Below are 24,748 nucleotides of genomic sequence, written 5' to 3'. Positions count from 1 at the left end.
TGTCAATGCGAGTTGTCGAGCCAAAGGCAAAACTTCCGCTAACTTTAGCTAGTTTTCTCAATGTGATTATTAAATTAAACACTAAATTTTGACCGTGTTTCAGATAATTAGGTGTGTATAAACCTATATGGTGATAAAAACTATATTTTCCAACTAAAAGTGCCGAGCCGGTATTTCGTCGCACTCGCACCCAATGTTGAATGCATTGGAAATCGCTAACTATATCATTTTACTTGCTGAAGGAGTTGTGTGGCAATAACCACCACCCATTGTTGTAAAAGTACTCTGTAACTTTCTCAACAGTAAATATTATCACATCAAGACGGTGGAGTGAATTTGGGTGATTTGTGATCGTTGTCAGCGTTGACATCAGCTGCCTGCAGGGGTTAACCCGTGGGTAACCCCTGCATTCCTGCAAGCGTCATGTTACTGGTCATTGCCCCGTGAGGACGGTAGTGTGGAGGGGGTCACTCTGTCATTCGAGGATAGTCACCACCGGTAAGTTACTGTGTTATCGATGTCAGATATGCAAAATTAGAAATGTTTACAGTATTCAGTATTCTTGTTAGCTTAGAATAAGGTTCGTTGTAATGTTTCGTTCCCTTTCAACAGGTAAATTTGTAGTTTCGGACATTCAGAATGTCATGTACACTTTTTCCTTTTTTTTTTTTTTTTTTGGGGGGGGGTCAACGATTTTGACCTTCATTTCAATGGCAAATCACAAGTTTTTGTGATTCTCCCCGGTAAATTTTTTGTTTCACACAACCACTGATTTTTTGCATCAAATCTGAGTGTTTCCAATGGTTTTTGGTGTGATTCATTTGAGTTTGCCCCTCAGATCTAGCACCAATCAATGATTTCAAAGGAATGAATATTTCTGCAATCACCTTAGAAACCATTTTTTTTTTTTTTTTTTTTTTTTTTTAATAAAGGTCACAATGAACAGAATCACACCCAAAACCATAGGAAATACTCAGGTTTGATGCAAAAATATGTACTGTGGGCCTACTAGTTACCCTAACCTCACCTAACCCAACCTAACCCAACCTAACCCAACCCAGCCCAACTCAACCTAATGCAAGTATTAGGGTACTCTACCTTATTGTGAGCCAGGGTCATCGGAGGCCTCGTTCTCCACAATATCCTCCAGCGGGATTGGTAGGGCAGGGCGAGCCATGGCTGGGTTTCCGGCTCTGGCTTCTGGAGGGTAGAGCCGTGCTGTTTCCTTGAAGAATTGATGATGGCGATCCTTATGGTGCTCGTTGAGAAAGAGGCAACGAGCGAAGTACTGCCTATAATAAGGAGTACGCAATCCTGGCCGCCTTGTCCACTGTTTTAAATCAAACCACAGTCTCTCATTGTTCTGGGTATGAATATCAGGGTCTACTTTGTCCACGAAATATTCCTTACGATATATCACGTAATGCTTGTAACCCTCATTACTGAGTTCTGAGTATGCCCGCCATCCATCAGTATAAATGATGTTGCCGGGATGAATGTAATGCTTGATGATGGGCACTAATGTTTCTGCACTTCGGTCCTCATCAATAAGGGGCACTATGAATTTCTTCTTGGAGTCCCGCTCATTTCCGCCAAAAACCCATAGTTGCTTGAGCTGCCGCCTTCCACGGTTGTATTTACTCCTGACAAACTTTCATCAATCTCCACCTTAACATCAGGTCCACCAATCACCTGAGAGTTAATCCACGCTAAGGTCTTTTCAGAGCAAAAACTCCACCAGTCTACACTGGTCATTGTTGACCAGTTTAAATTTTCCAGAACTGTGGTATGATTCCACTGTTTTTCAAGCTAGTGGTTAACAAACAATAGTAATTCTGATGGCTTTATGTGCGCGCCTGCCAGAAAGCTGAAATCCAAAATGGAAAAAGAGCACTGCACTTGTTGCTTGGTTTTTCTAATTTTTTTTTTCCACTTTCTGCAATACCAAATGTGTTGATACGCACAGTAATAACAATCACTGGCACACTGAGGGCACTTAACAGATTGCAGAAGCACATTATGTCATCTCTGAAAGTCAATTGCTGCCTTATCTTCGTCCATATAAATCTTAATAAATTGCCAGTACAACCACGAACACCTTTCACAAGACAACATCACGGACTGACTTTCAAATCAAAGCCCATGGTCCCGGGCTGTCATTGGTTGATGAAGTCACTTGATTGCCTAATGTGCCACATCACTACTATAAATTCGGTTGGTCTTCGGGAGTGATGAGCAACGGTTTTAGCTAAAATTTAAGAATGGCAACACTGTTATTATGTCATACACATCACATGACTTCTCTTCCTCCTTCAACCTCAACGGACAGTGCTGACTGCTAAGCTCGGCCGCCATGGCCCTAGGCTCGGCTACCATTTCTCCCCCTTTATCTGTACCATATTTCTGTATCTCCATTATTAATCATTTGCAAGCAAAGTGCATAGAATGAAAAATGGTCTATACTGGCCCAGAAGTTATTTGGTAAACTTATTTTTCTAAGATTCTCTGGTTGTGCGAATCTAAAAATTTTCCCCCCCATACTCACTATAGGGGTTTTGTTAGGGAAGAATCACAAAAACTAGCAATTTCTGATAAAAAATGATGGTCAGAATTGTTCAAAAGACAAAAAAGCATCGGGAAAAATATAGTTTACATGTCAAGCCTAAATCATTAACCTAACACAACCCAACTGAACCTAACCCAACTGAATCAAACCAAACCAACCCCCACTAATGAAAGTACCCATAAAATTTGACACTTGGTAATTGCACTTTTTTTTTTTTTTTTTTTTTTTTTGAATGGTATTATGGCCACAAAACCAGCAATGTTTATCGTCTCTGAAGCTACATGAATTTTTACGGTATTTTCAGATCACCTGAGCTCCCAGAACACTATGATGTCTTAAAACTCAATACTGTAGCTCCAGATTTGTCTGCATAATCCCTGTGAAATTTTGCAATTGCCTTGGCCACAAACTCCCCAAAGTTGTCAGTTCTCAACTGGTAAATTGATTGATTCATTAAAAGTCAGTCAGCTGAACTACTTTCTTTTGTGTGCTTTAAGTATCAATGTACTCACAAGTTAAATATTAACCCTCCTCAGGCAGACCTTGGTCTGGCAGACCCGGGCAATTTTTTCAATGGTATAGTTCAGTAACTTATAGATGCCTAGGATCCCTGCCCTTCTCAATAGCTTCCTAACTTTTGGTGCCCATGCAGGGTGTAGTGGGGCTACTTTTGTGTGGGTCCATGTTTTTTTTGCAATATATCACTCAGAATTGCATGTCGGGTCTGTGAGACCCAGGTGTACCTGAAGAGGGGGGAGAATTTTTCACTGTGAGTTTGCTAGTTGATTTTATGTTGTGTGGGAGATCCACTATGCCCATAATGAAAGTCCTCCATCCCTCAAGTTGTGACACAAGTGCTAGGCTCATAGTGTTCTTTGTTTTCATGTATGGTGACAAAAAAAAAAAAATTTAGTTTCACATTTTTTTCATAATTTTTAAAAAAATATGTGGAGTTCAATGAATTAAAACTTATTCACATAGTTTTGTAACTGGTAAGACCTAATACGTTGTAGGATATTCAGAAATTAATTATATAAAACATGTGTGACTACAGCATTTTTTTAAAGCTGAGTCTGACAAACCCAGGTGTACCTAAGGTGTAAGCGATACTGTAGGTCTACTTGAGGAGGTAGTTTACTCACTACAGTGAGTACTGTTGTTTGCAGATGATACTGTGTTGTTGAGTGAAGACAAAGGGGAGCTGCAAGGCTTGGTGGATGAGTTTTGGAGAGTGTGTAAGAAACGTAATCTAAAGGTGAATGTAGGGAAGAGTAAAGTGATGGTCTTTGAGAGAGGTGAAGTCAGTGAATATACAGCAAGGTTGGATGGTGAGGAATTGGAAAATGTGAGTACGTTTAAGTACTTGGGTAGTGTGATGAGTAAGGATGGAGGTTTGGAGGGTGAAGTGCTTGAAAGGGTACAGCAGGGAAGAAAGGTTGCTGGTTCTTTGAAAGCAGTGATAAGAAACAGGGAAGTGAGCATGGAAGTGAAAAAGTTACTACATGACAGTATTGTGATACCAACTCTAACGTATGGAAGTGAAGCTTGGCCGTTGTTGAAAGGATAAGTCAAGAGTGAGAGCAGTGGAAATGAGTTATTTAAGAGGAGCCGGTGGAGTCACATGGAGAGACAGGCTGACGAATGAGGATATAAAGGAGCGTTGTGGTGTGGATGTGGATGTGATAGGAAGCGTTATGAGGAACACACTGAGGTGGTTTGGCCATGTGGAGAGGATGGAGGGTGAAAGACTGACGAAGAGAGTGTATGTGAGTGAGGTGGAGGGGGGAAGAGGGAGGGGGAGGCCGAAGATGAGATGGAGGGATGGGGTGAAGAGGTATATGAGAGAGGGGGGTGTGAGTTGGGAGCAAGGCAGTGAAATGGCGGGGGACAGGGCGACGTGGAGGCGATTTGCTTGTGGCCACCCTAAACGGGATTGAGGTGTCTGGCAGTAGATAGATAGATAGAGGAAGAGACGCTTCATTATGATAACACCAAAGTACGTTCGCATACAGTCTCAGTTCTGGGACCAACCTTGTTCTTGGTTCAGTCCATTGATGTTTATGCTCTCAAGGTTAGGTTAGGTTAGGTTATTTGAAAGAAATGAAAAATTCATATCCATTTATGTACAGTACAGGTATATGTGAAACTAATGTAAAGTACACGGATTTGTACTTAAACGGTCACATGCAGTATGACGAAAAAAATATATACCGCAACAAGTTGTTGGGTGTCAGAGCTCAAACAGCCCGCCGAAAGTCGAATGTTGCGCGTGATGATGTCAGGCGAATGGTGCATTGTGATTGGTCACATCCATATGTACCCCCATTGGCTGCTGGGGGCGTCCTACATTGTTTTTTGCTGGTCTCCTGCCTCGTAGCTATGTAATACAGAGCATTGATACCTTTGTGAGAGCTAGTCAGGTCAATGACCAAAACTTTTTCTGTTAATGTCTAGGAACCTTTCTTACGTATTTTTAATAACTTCCTGTGCATGAGTACCAGAGTGAATGTCAGCAGGGTGTTTTTTGGAGGGTTTGGATGGGATTTGGGGTGAAAAGGGCAGCTTTGGAAAATGTCCAGTCTACTGTAGGTTAACCCTATAATGGAAACATATGGAACATATGGCATGGAAATGTATACCGTGGCTTGTGGCCAGTCTACATTACATGCATTATTGGAGGAAGCACTGTAGTATGATTGCCAGATGTTAGCAGACCTCATTTGAAGACTCAATGCAATGATGTGTTTGTCCCATGATTGAGGGACGTCCAGAGTGTTGTCTGCTACCTAGCTGGTGTGGAAACATTAGCATACAGTCTCATTTTTGGGATGAGTACTTTTCGTAGTTCAAACACTAATTAAATACTCTCACTCATACTCTATCCATACTGTTTCAATATGTGAAAAATTTACATTCATATATCTATATACAAAAGCAATATAAAGCCATTTGAGTGCAAAATATGAGGCCAGATTAATTAAGATCGTCTGCACCAACCTCATGCACAGTGAGTTAGGCTTATTTAGTGCCTGTGATTTTGACAGGTTTCGTCTTCCCATGTTTTCGGTTTTGAAAATTATACTTTTTTCATAAGTAACGTTCAGTACATTCACTTCAGCATTTGGCAGATGCAGCATCAATCTGTTTGAAAACTACACGATTGGCATTTCAAAATAAACGTGCAGCGAGATTTGGAATATGTGATGAATGATATTGCTCCACTTGTTGTTTTATGTATTTTAGTAACTGTTCTTCAGTATTTTTCTTAGTACATCATGTCTTGAAAACTGGTATAATAACAAATGATCACATTATGGCAGAATTAATGTGCTATTCACTAACAATTATCATGGAAGAGATTTTAGAAAATATGTGGCTGTGTGAGCCAGGAAGAGGTGACCGACTTCAATTGAGTAATTAAATGAGCATTGGCAATGTTTGGGAGTTTGTGGCCAAGACAGTTACTAGGAAATAATCACTCTCACAGCTGGAGCACAGGGACACCATCCTGATACTGAAATTCAAAATCAGGCGCGAAGTGACAGTCATTTATTCTGACCTGTGGTTGGTGGAGATGAAAACAAAAGCACCAGTCAACTGCCCAAATGTCCATTTTATTCAATCCTATGGTTTTTGCACTCATAAATCCATTTTCTAAACATAACACACTCTAGATAATTTTAGCTACATTGAAAGTCGATTAAATCAGTCTCTTTTTGCTCAGAATTCTAATTTCTTAACAATATGCACTGTTTTTCTTTCACTGCACAACACTAAATTCCCGTGTGGTCTAGTGGAGAAGTTTTTGCTGTTTAATCACTGTCAGAGTCTAAGAGTAGCACATGGAGGTGACCTAGGGGTGCATCGTGGGTCGTGGTGATGGCCTACCCACTGCAGATGACTCTGAAGATAGGCCTGCAGCAGGTAAGGCACCACCACATAAGTGAGCATATGGGCAGCCATGACGACGAGCGTGCACTCACGACAAGAGACGGGCGGTAAGTGGGGAAGATGCAGGGGCGCTCTAGTGGACGTCAGAGGAATGACGCACCAAAACAAAGCTGTCCCGCGCCAAGTTCAAATTACGGGCGGGAAAAAGTTGGATTTTTTCCGAATTTTTTGCGGTTTTCGGACCATTTTGGGAATATTGGATCCTGGGACGATAATGTCCAGTAAGTGGGGATGTCCGGAAAGTGGGCGTCCGGATAGTACGGGGATTGTATATATATATATATATATATATATATATATATATATATATACACAGTGGAACCTCGGTCCTCGAACATCTCACATGTCAAACAAATCGGACTTCAACCAAAAAATTCAAGAAATTTTTGCTCCAGAGGTCGACCAAAATATCGGACCTTGACCAACCTGAACGTAGCCAAACGAAGGGAAGCTGGCTGACCGACAGTCACGCGTCCACTTTTGTTGTTCGTCAACGTGGTTGTCCTGCTGTGCTTCACATTTTTCTTGATTCAGTGCAGTATTAGCCCCTAATAATGGCTCCAAAGAAAGCAAGTTCATCCAGTACGGCTACTGGCAGTGAAAAGACGAAAGTAGTGCGGAAAATAATTGAAGAAGTGGAAAAATTATTGCTTATCTTCATCAATGAGAAACAGTTAGCAGGAGACAGTGTTAGTGAGTATATAATTTGTGAAAAGGCAAGAGAAATATACAGTCACCTCATAAAGGAAAGCACTGGTACCAGTGCTGAAACTTAAATAGGTAAGCATCTGGGGTCTTGGAACGGATTAAAATGATTGATTGATTGATTGCCAGATGCCATGTATCCCAAACGGGGTGGCCAAGGGCTTAGAGTTAATTGTTTTACAGGGAGGGGCACTAATCCTCCACCAACCCAACTTGACACGTAGGGAGAACGTTATGCCAACAGCATCTGGTGTTCCCAGGCGGTCACCCATCCAAGTACTAACCAGATCCATTAAAATGATTTACATTATTTCTTATAGGGAAAATTAGTTCGGTCCTGGAACAGCCTTCCAGAACGGATTGTGTTCGAGGACCGAGGTTCTACTGTATATATCTATATATATATATATATATATATATATATATATATATATATATACACACACATACAGGTATATATGTGTGTGTGTGTTTGATATATATATATATATATATATATATATATATGGTGTGTGTAAATGGCACTTTATTAAACACAGTACAGTATTGCACATTATGTAATATATTTGTACTTTAAGTATTGCACTCATACATACTGAAACAGGAAGAAAGAAGACTGCACTAGGCTACAAATACATAGTGCAAGGGAAGGGGAGATAAAAAGGAGGGACAGCAAGCTTGAGGGAACAAGGAAAGGTGGGATAGTGGAAGAGCAGAAAGGGACTGCCTTGGGACCAAAGGGGTGCCAAAACACTTTAACTCTCGTGTTTATGGTTGCGATGCAAATTTCATGCTGTTGTTACCAATTGATGCAGGCTGCGCCTGGCACATTTCAATCACTCATTACCATTCGACACCGGTTGTGTCGAACGAAATTTTTTTTTTTTTTTTTTTTTTTTTTTTTAATGATTCTGCATCCATTTATGGGTGAGAACAAAGCATTACTTGCATTCCCATGTATTCCTCTGCTGTGCTCAACCAACCCCGTACCCAGCGTCGTCCCACTGCCCCAGTCAGTGTGCTACGAGCCTTGCTATGAGCATAAGATAATTTCCTTTGATACTCCATAAAAATTGGCCCTGATTGACATACAGTTATTCTTTATACACCAAAATGTTGCCAAATAAATTTCCTGTAACTTATTCTCAGTAACATTTACTGTAAAATTTATATTTGAGAAAAACAATGAAAAAAATTACGTAAAGAAAATTTATGGCATAATTTACATTTGGCTGATCTTTTTTATGACCTCCAACATCAGTTTTCTTTGTTTTCAATAAATCTTGTTACTGACTTGCACATTGCAGTAAATGCTTCCAGTGACATTATTTCTTTTGTTTTCTTTTCATATGTTAATTCTAAAAGAGCCATTTCCTTCTTGTACTTTTCTACCTGTAAGTCTAACACTGTTAACTCTTTCTCATGTTTTTCCTTCATCATTTTTACAGTCAGTTCATTGATATTTGTGTGGGCATCTTTCAGCAGTTTAAAACACTCTTCTCGCTCAGTTTGTCGCTTCCTCTTTGTTCCTCTCCAGCCTCGTTGAACTGCTTGGTCACTCGCAGCAGAGGGGCCTGGAGCTTCAGTGACACCACTTGCCTTGACAGAAACAGAGGCTGCATTGTCAGAGTGTTCTTGGCCCACAGGCAAGCCAGAGGTGGTGGTCCCCTCCACTGTGTCTGGGCTGATCCACTCTAGAAATGAAATGCAAAATATACATAAAAACAAGCAAATTAAATGTAGGCAGGAAGGACTTGTATACTTCATATGCACATCAAACCTCTACAGAACTGCCAGCATCTGCACAGGAGTAAAAAATGATTACTGTGGGGAGCAGCTACCTCTGTTGACAATGTAGGTGTTTTCCTTCTTGTGAAGAGAAACTGTAGGCTTCATGTGTGAGAAGAATGGTGCTATATGGAAGTGAGATGCAGGCAGTTAACCCCTTAAACGCGGCTGTGTACAGTCGTTCCCCCCCGAGTGGCGGGGTTGTATCGCGGTTTGAGTACCTGTTGGAAAATATTCGCCAAAAATCAGAGATTAACCCTAGAACATTATACTTGGTATGGCAGATAGTACTTACATTCAGCTTTCTCCAGAGACAGGTGTTGAGCCTTCATGGACTACCCAAGGACTTGTGGAGACTTGCAAAGTTGGGTAACCAAATCTTCACTTTCACACCTCCAGCAACCCGGTTTCCCCTCTACCACAGCCTCATTCTGTCACAGTAAACTTTATACTACAACGTAAAGGTAGTTAGGAATCCGTATTTGTACAATAAGCACTGAAAATAAGGCTAAAATCAACGGAGCGTACGGCCGACATGCACTGTGGCGGCGGTCTTCCCGTCACTCAACAAACATTTCCATTTTCGCAGCTAAAAACATGTATACTACATTATTTTCAATCATATTACTTCCCAAAAGATCACCACGGCGCGCTTTTTATTCTGCCTTATGTCCGCCACTTTATTCTCGTTCCTGTCGGCCGCTTGCACTGACTGGGAAGAGCTAGAACTCGCCATAATGTCACTTTGAAAGCCTGCAGTAAACTGACGCTAAACGGGCAAACCGTGAGAAAAAAAGCTAGTGTTACAACTGAGGAAACAAGCGTTTCCTAGTAGCATAAACTGCTTTACAGTTCTGAGCGCTCAGAGCTCTGCCATGTATCACAGCCAGGCTGGCTGGGCCGTGGTGGGGGGGGGACGGGGGGAAAAAGCGATATTTGGCGACAACTGAGGTCAGTAGTACAAAGGTAAAGTATGCTAGTTGTAGCTAGAGGGTGGTGGTACTGATAGACAATACCAGCTGGAGCCTGCTTGCCCGCTGTTATTCAAAATTTACTAGAATCGCAAACACGACGACCCGCCATCATGTCCTTTTGGCCGAGCGTCGCAAACGTGACGATCCGCGTTTAAGGGGTTAAGGAGAAATATATCCACTGATGTCAGAAGAATGAAATGATGTTGAGGTGGACGTATATTTAAGGCATAAATGTGATCTTTTCGCCCTCGGTCTGATCATGAGTCATGACAGATTTGCAGTTGAACTAGGGCCACAGAATTATGAACATGGCATCCAAACAGCTACCCCACTGGTCAAGTAGCCCATTTAGGATTACTGGTATATTTAAGACTAGACAAGGGTTATTTATACTGCAAGGAGGGAAAGCTGTTGGTTGCCAGCCAAACTTCTGTTAACACCAAGCAAAGTGCAGTAACTGAAACATTTCCAGGATGGTGCAGGGCTTTGCATACTAAAAGAAATACTATAACATAATTACTAACGCAATTACCAAAACATTATGCTATTGATGTATATTGGCTGTTGTTTATATGATATATATATAAATAAGGATGTAAATAACTAAGGATGCCTCATAACTTACCAATATCAGCTTACACGAAGGGCTGTGCTAGGTTGGCTGGTGCTGGCGCTTCTGGAACCTCACGGCAGGAACTGTCATACTGATGCTCAGCAAATTGCAGCTCCTATTCAACCAGCACTGCTGTGGCTTCCATGAGGGCATCATATTTGTGAGGAGTAGGAGGAGGACCCCTGTCGGTTGCCCATTTCTTTTTCAGGTATTCACTGTGCTGCTTTTTTAATCTGAAATATGCAGGGAATATGAACTTGTGGTTTGGTCTGCCTTACAGGAAGTAATTCCATTCTAACAAAGGATATGGATGTCTTATTTATGTGAAAATGTGGAACTTGGACACAAAGTCATTTTCACTTCTTCAATGTGTGTGTGATTTTTTCAACCCTTTGTTTGAAATGAAGCAAACTCCTTGCACATTTTTTTCATCTTTTATATATCTAAGATAAATTGAAAAATAATGTTCATTATACCTTTAAATGAGGGCAGAATACCATTCCTTGCTGTGTTGATTCTCAAAGTGCCCATACAGTTTGCACAAAGCAGTACCACAAAACAAATAACTCAAAGTCAAATGGCCACCCCTTATAGGATTTTGGCGTCTGGCAATAGATAGATAGATAGATAGTACCACATGGGAATGTAATTGATGCCTCCCATACCCTTAAGGAATTTTGTGACCCTAAATTTTTTTCCATTTTACCACAAAAAAAGGGGTATTTCTGAAGAACAGATCCTCCATGTATTTTTAAATACCATATTTTTAGTTTTTCATCAGTACTGTTGGTTACTTCTTTTCTGTTTTGACCATAATTTTCAACAGAAATCATGTACTTCATATGTATCCCCAGCCTAACCTAACCTACTTAGGACTGCAGCAATTTCTTTGTTTCACTTCTACCTAAACCACTGCTTATTAATGTTTGCAGAGTATCTGATTTGGCTGGGTCCCAGCAATCTGCTCAAGAGGTTTCAGAAGGGGAAATGTCGGGATTTACAGTACTAAACAACGTTAGAGAGGAGACCCAATGAATGTGGAAATCTGAGTTTTTTAGCCTGTGTAATCATCAATTGTTGCACAAAAGATATGTCTAGGCCTAAGGACAGTATTCAAAACTCATCACTTACTTGTTTCTTGTGTATTCCCATGCTTGTTTTAGCTGGTTTTCACTCCTCTTTTCCTGGAGCGGGAATGCTGCATTGAAGAGTTGTGTTATTTTCTTCCATCCCTCTTTCTTCTTATAAATACTTTTGTGGTCGTTATCTTTGCCAAGGACAACTCTGTTCTCTGTAATCAGCGCCACTAGAGTATTTTTTTGTTCATATGAAAGCGGAGGTGCCTTGTCTCGTGAAGAATTTGCACTCTGCATTGTCTCCCCAGTTGCTTTTGAGCGTTCAGTCGGCAGGCCACACGTGCGTCTGTTTACATTCGGCTTGCACAGGTTTGCCAACATCCACCAGTCAGGCATACCAACCTCACATTTTAGCGTCCAGGGGTTGGTAAGCGTCTGTACCTTGTTGGTTAGCATACAAACCAGGAATCAGATGACTGAGGAAGTGGCGAGACTTGTGTCGATGCTGACCCTGCTGGTGAGGGAATTGGTTAGCATGCTTACAAAGCAACTGTGGAATTGGCCCGGTGTCAGTCCTTTGCCACTATTCTTCAAGTTGCCCTAGATCCCCTGAAAATGTAGACAGGAAGGGCAGCTCACCTAACTTTGGTTTTCTGATGCTAAGGACAACTTCTGGGGCTAATACATGCAAATTTTGCAGAAGTATATTTGAGGGCAACCTATTTTGAAGCTCTCTCAGGAGCTGCATTTAAAAAATCTCTGCAGTAGGATATGATGCCATTACGGTTGTTGGACTCATACTGCTACGGGCAACTTCCAGGTTGAATGCAATTCCAAAGTCAGTTGCACCTAAAGGCAGATGGTTGCACTCATTATCCACCTGTGGGGAAAAGAAATACCTTGATTGTATAATATGTACTAACTGCATATTGTATAATACTAACTTATTCAAAAGTGTAATATCAGACAGTATAAACAGATGAACTTAAGTTCTTCAGATGTGTAGTACTGCACCTAATACTGTAATAGCAAATAACTGAAATATAATTACAGCTATATTGACATATGAACTAAATTACATTATTAGGCTACTTAAATATTCATACATCATAATTTGTGACTGATTCCCATGTGGGAATGTCCGTGGCAACATTGGCCTCTGCAGAAATGACTCGCAGGACATCAAATCTTGCAATAACTTACTAACACGGCAGTTGTCTGACTCAAACATCTTGTTAACCTTATTGATCTTGGTAACAATAGGCTACAAAAATGCAAGGTATGCCTTGTAGGCTGCATCTGAATACATTTGGTGCTATAGCTGAGCAGTGTAGCTCTTCTCCTCATCCATGACAATCTGAAATAAAAGTAATAAGGGATTAGATGAAGCCGTTTTGTTAATCATTTTATCATAATATTACATGACAGGCTCTCGTATCGGTAATATCTACATCCCTCTTGGACTGGCCACCAGATGTTCAGCATCAAAAAACAATGTTCAAAGCTTGCCTGTGAATTTTACTCTGTGCCTTGTCACATGCACGCATATTAGCCCCCAAGTTATAACCTCCTCTCAAAAACACAAATCTTTCATGACTTCATATGGGACACACCCACCCCTCTCACACTCTTCACTACCCCCTATCCCTCCCCAGCTGCTTCCACTGACCTATTTTTCTCATCCCTTCCACTCCCTTCAACCCCTCCCAACTCGCTATTGCCACCACCGCTCTCATATTTTAAGTTTACATCATATATTGTAAATTGTATAACTTCGGTTTTCGGCGCCCTAATGTGAGCACTCTTAACTGTCTTTCGCTATGAAGCGAATTAATCTAAGGAGTTATCTAGGGATGAAATACGATCAATCCTTGGCCATAATCAACAATCAAACAACTGCGGGGAAAAGGGAAATTGTTTCGTACAGAGGTGCTAACTGACATGTAATCTTTTTAGATGAGTTTAATCCATAAATAATAGACTTCATACCACTTAACACCCAGGAGCGACTTGAATGGGAGGTCAAATCTCTGCATTCCCCTGGTCTCTCTCTCTCTCTCTCTCTCTCTGTTCATTCATTTTGGAAATTGTTACCTCAGTAGGTAGTTTAGTATCTACTGAAATATTTTTTATCACTTTTGTCCTGGTTTCCCATTAATGTGGGGGAAAAAAAAAAAACACAAGCACACATACACAGTATGTACAGTGCTCGTCAGAAGTATGGAGCGCCCTGCGTCCCTCCTGAGAAACAAACCTTTCAGCATTGAAAAAAACATATAAATAATGCATTTATTTACCTTTAGTGCTTCGTAGGGTAGCCTTTACGTTTCTTCACGGACCTGAGACGTCTTGGAAGTGAAAGGGCGAGGCTCCTGAGGTGCTGGAGGGGTATTTTGTCCCAGGAGTCACGAATGGCGGCTTCCAACTTAGGCAGAGAGCTCACGTCTTTCCCTTGGAGACTCTTCTTTACGAGGTACCAGAGGTTTTCAATGGGGTTGAGGTCTGGGCTATTTCCTGGCCAGTCTGTCATGAATGATACCTCGCAGTCACGAAGCCAATTGGTGACCGATTTGGCCTTGTGAGCAGGTGCACCGTCCTGCTGAAACACTCATGCACCTGTTAGCTCGAAGGAGTCTGGTAAATGATCACACAGAAGCTCCAGGTAAACATCCTGATTCACTCTGAGGTTCTTGGGAAGTACAACAAGCTTCCCCAAACCCTTCCCTGAGAAACAACCCCATACCATGAGTGAATCAGGATGTTTAACTGTGCTTTCTACATACCGTGGGTCAAGTGGGTCACTACCTTTGCGTCGATACACACGTGCTCCTCTGTTACAGGTAACACTAAATGTTGCCTCATCAGACCACAACACTGACAACCATTGCTCCTCACCCCAGGTTAGATATTTATTAGCAAAGGCAAGCCTGCAAATTCTCTGGCTCTTGGTGAGAAGAGGCTTTTTCATAGGCCTGTGACTTGTGTAACCAAGCTCATGCACCCTACGAGACACTGTTCTCACTGACACCTCACCAAACACTTCCGGGTTGCTCTCCTTAATTTTCCTTGCACTCACACGAGGATTAAACTCCACTGCACGTTTTAAAACATTAACAGACCTTGGGGAAGTTTTCCTAGGCCTACCAGACCGCGGTTTCTTTGTGGGAACTGCACCACTGTTTTCCTCCCGAAACCGCGCACACCAACGACGCACTGTCGATCGTGCCACACCAACCAATTCACTAATTTCCTTTGTCTGGTGGCCTGCCTCCTTTAGAGCAATGATCTGTGATATGATTTCACTCGATAGTTCACGGGTAGGTGCCATAACAAAGTTGTGAAGGCCAGAATACTGCGGGACACTCGTTAAAAAATGGCGCAATTTGAGAGGGACACTCGGCGGAGTTCCTCTCTCTCAGGCAGCCCGTGGGCGACTGAGGCAGGAACCAACCAGCGCGTCGGAAGGCCTCAGGCTACCGTGACGTCATGCTCGGAGCTCAAACTTGTGGCTCAATTCTTACCCCCCAAAATGGGTGATTATTTTTGGGCCATAAGTATTGCACTCCTGGCGGACAACGCTGAATACTTCTGACGAGTACTGTACATAATGTTTTAGCGTGTCATACATTTAGCGAGTTATTTATACAGCATGATACACTCACCTGAAAATGCAGATTGAGTTTATCAAAATGGTCAAGGATTCTGGTCACGCAAGGTGCAACTGCAAGTTAGCGTATATCAGATAGCTGTAGGATTTTGAGCAACTGCTCCCCAATGTTGGTGGTGCTGTAGAGGCGTTGATTGTCTGCTGGCAGAGTGAGTTTTGTGAAAAGTATTTGTAGGTCTCCAAAACCATGAACTCTTAGTTGGAGGGCAGTTTTTCATGGCATACAATGCACAAAATTGCAGTGAGTGACATATGCACTTGATATGAGCTACTTTTGTATTTTTTTCTCTAAATTTAGTTATAACAGATCTGTTCTGTCCTGCCATGGTGTTACACCCATCTGTTGATAGACCTATGCACTTTTTTGGATCAAGGTTGACAAGTTATGAGAAACGTACAGTTTTCTAGTTCCGCTAAGCCCAAGAATGATGTAACTATTTTTTTATTTGCAAAGCTTGGGTAACGAATTACAATAGTACATAATTTCTTTTTACTTGTTATATCAGTGCTTTCATATATGATAAGTGAGAATTCTTTGTCACCAATATCATCGAACAGTTCCTTTAACATTGATGGCCCAAGCTAGTTATTTATTGGAGCAGTGCACTTTGTTCTGTGAATAGAAAGGTCCTTTGCTGAAATAGTTTTCACCAGTTCACCCAGGTGATCAACTGTACTTCTGCGTGAATGACAGGTAATATGTGCAGATAATTTGAGCTCTGAAGTTTTCACACTGTTGTCTATTTTTTGTGATGCATGCATCAAAAAGTGTTCTTGTGGCGGAAAAGGAAGAGCATTTTTCTTGTGCTTTTCTGTTTCACAGTGATCTTCCAAATCTGCATGATGGTCTCTCAGGATAGTTTTACAAAGTTTGCAAAATGCCTTTGTTTCACCACCTGGGACACTGACAATCCATTCTTCTATCTATCTATCGCCAGACGCCTCAATCCCATTTGGGGTGGCCACAAACAAATCGCGTCCAAGTCGCCCTGTCCCCCGCCATTTCACTGCCCTGCTCCCAACTCACACCCCCCTCTCTCATATACCTCTCCACCCCATCCCTCCATCTCATCCTCGGCCTCCCCCTCCCTCTTCCCTCCTCCACCTCACTCACATACACTTTCTTCGTCAGTCTTTCACCCTCCATCCTCTCCACATGGCCAAACCACCTCAGTATGTTCCTCATAACGCTCCCTATCACATCCACATCAACACCACAATGCTCCTTTATATCCTCATTCATCAGCCTATCTCTCCATGTGACTCCAAAGGCTCCTCTTAAATAACTCATTTCCACTGCTCTCACTCTTGACTTGTGTCCTTCCAACAGCGTCCAAGCTTCACTTCCATGCGTTAGAGTTGGTATCACAATACTGTCATGTAGTAACTTTTTCACTTCCATGCTCACTTCCCTGTTTCTTATCACTGCTTTCAAAGAACCAGCAACCTTTCTTCCCTGCTGTACCCTTTCAAGCACTTCACCCTCCAAACCTCCATCCTTACTCATCACACTACCCAAGTACTTAAACGTACTCACATTTTCCAATTCCTCACCATCCAACATCGCTGTACATTCACTGACTTCACCTCTCTCAAAGACCATCACTTTACTCTTCCCTACATTCACCTTCAGATTCCGTTTCTTACACACTCTCCCAAACTCGTCCACCAAGCCTTGCAGCTCCCCTTCGTCTTCACTCAACAACACAGTATCATCTGCAAACAACATTACAGGGAGTTTCCAAACACTATCCTCTCTCACCAGGGCCACTCCAACATCCACTACCCTACCTTGTACCTCTTTTATTACCCATCCATGTACAGATTGAACAGCCATGGAGACATGACACATCCCTGTTTCAACCCAACTTTCAAAGAGAAAAATTCACTTAGTTCACCATCCACACGCACTGCAGCCTTCGCACCATCGTACATACTCTTCACAGCACTCAACAACTTCCCATCTACTCCATATATTCTTAACACTTTCCACAATCCTTGTCTATCCACCCTGTCATATGCTTTCTCCAAATCCATGAAAGCCACATACAACTTCTTTCCCTTCTCTAGAAACTTTTCCACTAAAGATCTAAGAATGAATATCTGATCTACACAACCTCTTCCCTTCCTAAAGCCTCCCTGTTCTTCTCCAACTAATTTCTCTGTTCTTTCTCTAACTCTGTCAATAAGTATCCTACCATACACTTTTCCTATTATACTAAGAAGACAAATGCCCTTATGATTACCACACACTTCTTTTTCCCCTTTTCCTTTGTACAAGGGAATAATTATACCTGACTTCCAATCCTCCGGGACTCTACCTTCCTCCAAGGCTAATCTGCACATCTTCCACATCCATTCTACTACTCTCTCTCCCCCATGCTTCATCATTTCACCACACACTCCATCAATTCCTGGGGCTTTCCCCGATTTAACTTTCTTCATTGCTTCCACAACTTCTATCCTACTGATTTCTTCCTGTCTTCTCACCTCCCTCCTTCTCCCAGCCATTCCCCAGCCACTTCTACTCGCATTACTTCCATCCTCTATGTTCAACAATTCCTTAAAGTGTTCTCTCCATCTGCTCACTTTTTCTCCCTTCTCCACTAGTAATCTACCATTTTTATCTTTCACTCCCCTGCTAACTTCACTTCCACCCTGTCTTACTCTTTTCACCTCTTTCCAGAACATTTTCTTACAGTCCCTCCACTTTACACTCAAATTCCTTCCAAATTCCTCATCCACTCTCTTCTTACTCTCTCTTACTAATCTTTTCACCTCTCTCTTTCTTTCTACATATAACTCTCTCTTCCGCCTCTCAACTTCTTCCACGCCCCTATTTCTCATCCATTCATTGTATGCTTTCTTCTTTTGTGCCACAGCCTGTTTCACCTCTTCAGTCCACCATGCTGTTCCTTGCACCCCCCTCTGTCTTCTCTTCCTTCCACACACCACATCACATGCTGCACATATTTCTTCTGTAAATATGCTACACACACCTTCCACGTCTCCCATCTGCTCCAGTTCATATTTGCCCAATCGTTCCTCCACTTCTCTCTTATACTCTGCCTTTTTCTCATCCTCTTGTAACCTTTCCACTCTCCTTGCAACTACTCCTTCCTGTCGTCTTTCCCTTCTTCTATTTCTCCATTCTAATTGGACCTTGATTCTGGCCACCACCAAGTAGTGGTCAGAAAGTCCACTCCCCCAACCTCTATACACTCTTGCATCCTTTACACATCTTCGCATCCTTTCATCCACACACACATAATCAGTCATTGCCTTCCTTTCATTCAGTTCACCACCCACCCTTCTCATCACTCGCCATGTATACCTGTGGATCATTTTATGCCTGAAGAGGGTATTGGCTACCACCAACCCCCTCTCAGCACAAATGTCCACTAACGCACTCCCATTCTCATCTACCTCAGCAGGCACACCCCACTCACCAACTATTCCATCCACCTTCGCATTCCCAACTTTACCATTCATATCACCAATTAAAAACACTCTCTCATTCCTTCCAAACTTTTCCATGCACACTTCCACATTTGTCCAGAACTCTTCTCTCACTCTTCTAGCACGATCTTGCGTTGGCGCATATACAACTTTCAACTTTACCCACACAATCCTTGACCCAACTGATCCATACTGTCTTATGCTCTTCTTCCATCTTTTACTCACAACTATACATACTCCTTCCTTCGCCCTCTCATTCTCACCTACTCCTGCACATATACCCCATCCATACTCCCCATTCTCTCACACTTTCTCCTCTCCATTTTGTTTCAGTTATTCCACATACATCCACTTTCGCACCCTCAAGCACCTGGACAATCTCTATCTCTTTCACCTCATCATTCGCTCCTCTTACATTCCAAGTACCCATTACCAAGTCCTTTGTCCGGTCCTGGGTCGTCATCGTTTGGTCAGTCCTTGTCCGGGGCTTCTTGTTTGTTTTTTTAGTTAGTTGTTTTCCGGGGAGGGGCACTAACCCTCCGCCAACCCTTTTAGTAGCCTTTTACGACAAGCAGGGATACTGGGGGAGTATTCTTGAAAAACCCTCCTACCCCCAGGGGTATTGTATTTTGTGTTATACTTTGCAAATTTACCCTTTGTCTTCCCAATTCTGCTATCCAGCAAACCTCCCTTCACTGCTCCCTGACTAAAAGCGAAATGCTGCCCTGTCTTATTTTACCACCATGGCATACATGGCCCCCAGGCCCTGAGACCTCTGTTTGAGTGTGGATTAGGGGAGTCATATCCCGAGGGAGGGCTGGGCCAGGTGCTAATGGTTTGGTCAGTTCCAGCCACCACCCGCCCTCTTTACCTCTCTGGTCACCTTTGTTTTGGTAAGAGACGAGAGTTACAGTAAGGTTAATTTAGCAAATGCCCTCTCGAGCTGAAGCTGCTGAAAATGCACCAGTTAAGATATAAACTTACCCAAAAAAATGTCCAACTGCCAATCCAGCACTAGGCTGGTGTTGGAAGCATCCAGTCCACATAGAGAATAAATGTGAGATCAATCTGTAGTTTGGTGGTGCAGAGGTGGCACTAGGCTATGTAACTTGGTAATTGTGTTAACCACAAGGGACTTGCCAGATCTGTGATACAGTTAATGTTTGATTTTTGGTGCTGATGAACTGCAGCCTGTCTGGCTTACCAGATCCATCAACCACAGGCAAGCAACCAACTCTGCAGGGTTGTCCCATGCAGTGAGCTGATGTTCCTTTGTGGCTGATAGTTCTTCACCCTTGGAAAGTACGGGGAACAGTATGGAGGTTTGGTTCCTGGATGGATGCCACATTTGCATCTCCCCACCTAGTTAACAGAGGCACCATAGCAGGTTCCACTTCACTCCGTAATCTGGTTATATGGTTACCAACCAGAGTTGTAAATGGGTTACAGGAAATCATTTGACTTGTCACTTAGCATAGAGCCACCTGATATGGAAAGAAGAGTAATAAAAAGTGACAGGAAAGGGCAGAGAGAAGTAAGATGAAAGGAAGGCAGACAAAGATGGAAAGGGGAAAGGGGGGAACTAGGCAGCACTGTCTTACATCAAGCGAGTGGATGATGGCTGCCACCACCTACCACCTTCAGTCATTGGTGAAATTATGTAATTACAATTGCTGTATATATATCTTTGTTTTAGGAATGCTTTACATTTAAGATCCACTGTTTTTGTTTTTTCCTCAGGAAGTACACATAAGTGTGCTGATATGAGGCCAGTGACTTTTGTCAAAAATGAAGTGATCTGCAAATCAAGTGTGTGGTGAGAGAGTTGCTGGATATGTACAGGGCAGCTTGCAGTCAGCTTATTAGAGGAGCATGTGGACTCCACAGACCTCAACTAAAAGGTAATGATTGTGCAGAGACTCAAATTTTTATGTTGATGTTTCTGGTTATGCGTGCATTAAATGTTATGCCATAAGCCATTGTTTTGCATGGCTAGTGTATTCCTAGATTATATACTGTGCACAGTGCAAATGGATTCTGCACAAAGAGGCTTAAGAATCCTTTTTTACATATTGGGGAAAGTGAATCAGAAATATTCCTAAAGGTTCTATTGGCTCCCTAAAAATCTATGTATCTATTGCCAGATGCTTTAATCCCATATGGGGTTGCTTTCTGTTATCTTCAATACAGGTATTTATATACAGTACACTATGGCTATCTGTCAAACTGTGCCACCATTAATGTTATCCATGTCTCTGATACACAACAGTGAGTTAGCAAAAAATTCTACACACATTCCAGAAGTAATGTAACAGTTACCTGAAAGGTAACATGACATGTTAAGGGTTGAGGACGTACTGATCATGAATGTCCCAGTAAAATGATATTAAATATCAAATACATTGATTTTTTTTTTTTTTTTTTTTTTTGGTCGATAGTGTATACACAATTATCAAACCAGCTCTTACTAGTACTGAAAGACAGCATTTTTTATTGTGGCTGCTTTTATTCACATTTCCATCCATCCATCATTCAATCCTACGTTGCCCCATGAGGAGTGTAGGAGCCCGGGGCTAGGCAGTTGGTCCTGACATTTAAGATGAGAGTGACCAACCTCACTCATCCCTGAGTGGCATTATGTGAGCAATAAACCCCAACCACCCCTTGGATATAAACCTTCACTGGCTCAATCCAATTGGAGCACAATAATTATCCACTAAACCACCAGGTGCCAAAAATGGTTATATGGTTACTACCCAGTGTAGTAAATAGTTTCCTGGTGTACAGGAAACCATTTGGCTTGTCCCTTAGTGTAGAGTCACCCACAGGGTGAAGGAAGAGGAAAGAATGAAGGAATGAAAGATAGAAGAAGATGGAAGGAAAGAAGGATGGAGAGGACAGGGCAAGCAGTTGTACATAGAGTGAGTGGATGGTGAGCGCCCCCACCTACCACAATTTACAGTTCCATATATATTTTTTTATTGCTATGCTAAATGAATTACCGTAAAAATGAATCTGAACCTTCGTTATTTGTCACATAGTGTGGATGAGCTCCATGCAAAATGAGGGTTCACTGGACAGTTAACTTCTTGGAGATGCCAGTCTAATGGCAGGTACCGTTTCAGGTCCACTCTGAAGTCAGAGTAGTGAAGCAGTCTTAACAATGTGGTCATCAGGATGCTGCCTAAGAAGTAAATGCTAAGTATAAAACAAGACTGAGGGCAAATGTTCTTTTAGCACATCCAACAAGAGATACCTCGACCAGCGACTTGTGGGTTATACTCCATGTAGTGTCCACTGGAAGTCCCCCTCATCCCCCTATTGGAGCTGATTTCAGATCATTTACCTGCTCTGGTATCTTTGCACTTCTTGTTGCTACAGAGACAATAAAGAACAGCTAGTAAAGTAAGGAAGACAGTGATAATTTTTTGTCTGAATTAACAGCTTGACTTGGCAGTGATGGCCTGTATAATTAAAATTATGGTTCAGAAGCATTCGTGTGTATTGTTATTCACATTGTGTCAGCAGTATTGTAAAGGAATAATACTGGAGTCTGTTTTGAATTCGTTTTGATTTTTATATTACAATTATCATTCAGTAGTAGCGATGAATTGTGGACAGTTATTCAGGTGTGATGGGACAATCTTATGACCCAGCATTGATATAGTACGGTATAGGTAAGTGATCACAGTGGTGGTAGACAGCAAGAGGGTAAGGATGTTCAGATGATGATGATGATGATGGTAAATGAAGAACCAGATGTATAGTTAGTGTATGGGGTGAGTGACAGAATAATGGAGCTGATAAAGAAAGAACCGGATATAAAGTTAATGCGAGATGGGTGACAAAATAATGGAGCTGGTAAAGGAAGAACCAGATGTAGAGTGTGAGGTGGGTGAGGAAATGTTCCTCATTGAGAAAGAGACTGTCCAGAACTCAGTGTGTCTCTCAGCTGCAGCTGAGCAGTACAAATGCTTGGAGTTTGATGATGCAATACCTTTCAAGAAAAAACTTAAACATCATCCAGAACTTCATTCAGGAGTGAAGGAGTTCAAATGTAAGGTCTGTTGTAAAATGTTCAGTCAGGAAAGTAATCTTTCCCAACACCTAGGAACTCATGTAAGAGAAAAGAATTTCAAGTGTGATGAATGTGGTAAGCAGTTTGCTCGGGAAGGTGATTTCAGCCAACACCTATTAACTCACACAAGAGTGAAGAATTGCAAGTGTGATGAATGTGGTAAGCTGTTTGCTACAAAAAGTCATCTTACCCAACACCTATTAATTCATTCAGGTGTGAAGAAATTTAAGTGTTGTAAATGTGGTAAATTGTTTGCTCGGAAAGCTGATCTCACCCAACACCTGTTAACTCATACAGGAGTGAAGAATTTCAAATGTGATGAATGTGGTAAATTGTTTGCTCGGAAAAATCATCTCACTCGACACCTGTTGATTCATACAGGAGTGAAGAATTTCAGGTGTGATGAATGTGGTAAGTTCTTTGCTCAGAAAGCTGATCTCACTCAGCACCTATTAACCCATACAGGCGTGAAGAATTTCGAATGTGATGAATGCGGCAAATTGTTTGCCAAGAAAAGTAATCTCACCCAACACCTATTAACTCATACAGGGGAGAAGACTTTCAAGTGTGATGATTGTGGTAAGCTCTTTGTTCGGAAAGGTGAGTTAACTCAGCACCTTGTAATTCATTCAGGAGTAAAGACTTACAGATGTGATGAATGTGGTAAGCTGTTTGCGCGGAAAAGTGAGTTAACCCAACACATTTTAATTCATTCAGGAGTAAAGGATTACAAGTGTGATGAGTGTGGTAAGCTGTTTGGTCGGAAAGGTGAGTTAACCCAACACCTTTTAATTCATTCAGGAGTAAAGAATTACAAATGTAATGAATGTGGTAAGCTGTTTGGTCGGAAAGGTGATCTTGCCCAACACTTATTAATTCATTCAAGAATGAAGAATTTCTAGTGTGATGAGTATCGGAATATTTATGCTTACGAAGGTAATTTCACACAACACCTATTACTTCATTAGGGATGAAGGATTTCAAGTATGATAAATGTGGTCAAGTGTTTGTATAGATAAGTGATCTAAACTGAAATTATTTTATTTACCCAGGTTAGGCAACCTGGGGTAATTAATTTACCACTAACTGCCATCATTAGGTTGTCATGTGGTAATTACATGGGCTGCGAATCTCTGCTTCCCTCTACTTTCACCCACTCTTAAATTGTCTTTGTAGGCGAGGGTGACCCCTGCATCACGTCCTTGCTCCTACGTGTCATTTTTGTTCTTGTGGGAATTAAATACCCCAGGTTACCGTCCATGGTGCATATTTTACACACTATGACACAAAGTGATAATGGCATTTACATGTCATGTGAACATCATGTGAACACTTTTAAGATGTTTGAGTACTCCATGACAGTGCATAGTCATGTGGATCTGCTTATAATTTCCCCAGGACCCTCTGTGTGTGTGTGTGTGTGTGTGTGTGTGTGTGTGTGTGTGTGTGTGTGTTACGGTGAACCATCTCTTTAGTTATTTATTTTGGTGTGTTTTTGTTCATCACGTTTTTGTGTTTTGTGTGTTTGATACAAACTTTATACAACATTTGAGTAATTGACAATAGCATGTGGTCATGTGTCAAAGGAGACAAAGATAAAAAGATGCACTGCTTCTTACAACAGCAACGTCTACAAAATAATTTCTGAATTTTGTATGTAATTTTTTTTTTTTTTTTAATTATGTCAGATTTTGTTTTACTTTAAAATGAAAGCACAGTGGTTCTAATTTTTCCTGTATTTTTTGCAGGTCGTTAAATGTGTAACATTTTTTTTTTTTTCTTCCATGCGGTGTATCCTACCTCAGGTTACCTACAGTGTTATTGTTGGTTAGGTTGCTTATCTTGGGTTAACCCTTTATGGGCAGGCAACT

General features: G+C 41.6%; 1 protein-coding gene and 1 long non-coding RNA gene across 2 annotated transcripts; both read left to right on the top strand.

Moving 5' to 3' along the window:
* The first annotated feature begins 404 nt into the window (after positions 1-404).
* LOC145406459 (uncharacterized) lies at positions 405-22,735 on the top strand. Its single transcript, XR_013898525.1, has 4 exons — positions 405-498; positions 10,641-10,805; positions 20,540-20,700; positions 21,925-22,735. It is a non-coding gene; the product is annotated as an uncharacterized LOC145406459 (long non-coding RNA).
* Positions 22,736-22,834: 99 nt separating this feature from the next.
* On the top strand, positions 22,835-23,891 carry LOC145406335 (uncharacterized; the record flags this gene model as incomplete). The annotated part of the gene is made up of 1 exon (XM_080277496.1): positions 22,835-23,891. A coding segment is annotated over one exon (945 nt), but the record flags the coding sequence as incomplete, so codon positions are not given.
* Positions 23,892-24,748: the final 857 nt, after the last annotated feature.

The sequence above is a fragment of the Coenobita brevimanus genome, chromosome 70 (genome assembly GCF_032717465.1).
Source record: "Coenobita brevimanus isolate Jiangsu-jjx chromosome 70, ASM3271746v2, whole genome shotgun sequence".
In the NCBI taxonomy this organism is placed as follows: Eukaryota; Metazoa; Arthropoda; class Malacostraca; order Decapoda; family Coenobitidae; genus Coenobita; species Coenobita brevimanus.
Note: the sequence above shows the minus strand (reverse complement) of the source record. Positions and strands in the feature narration are given on the sequence as shown.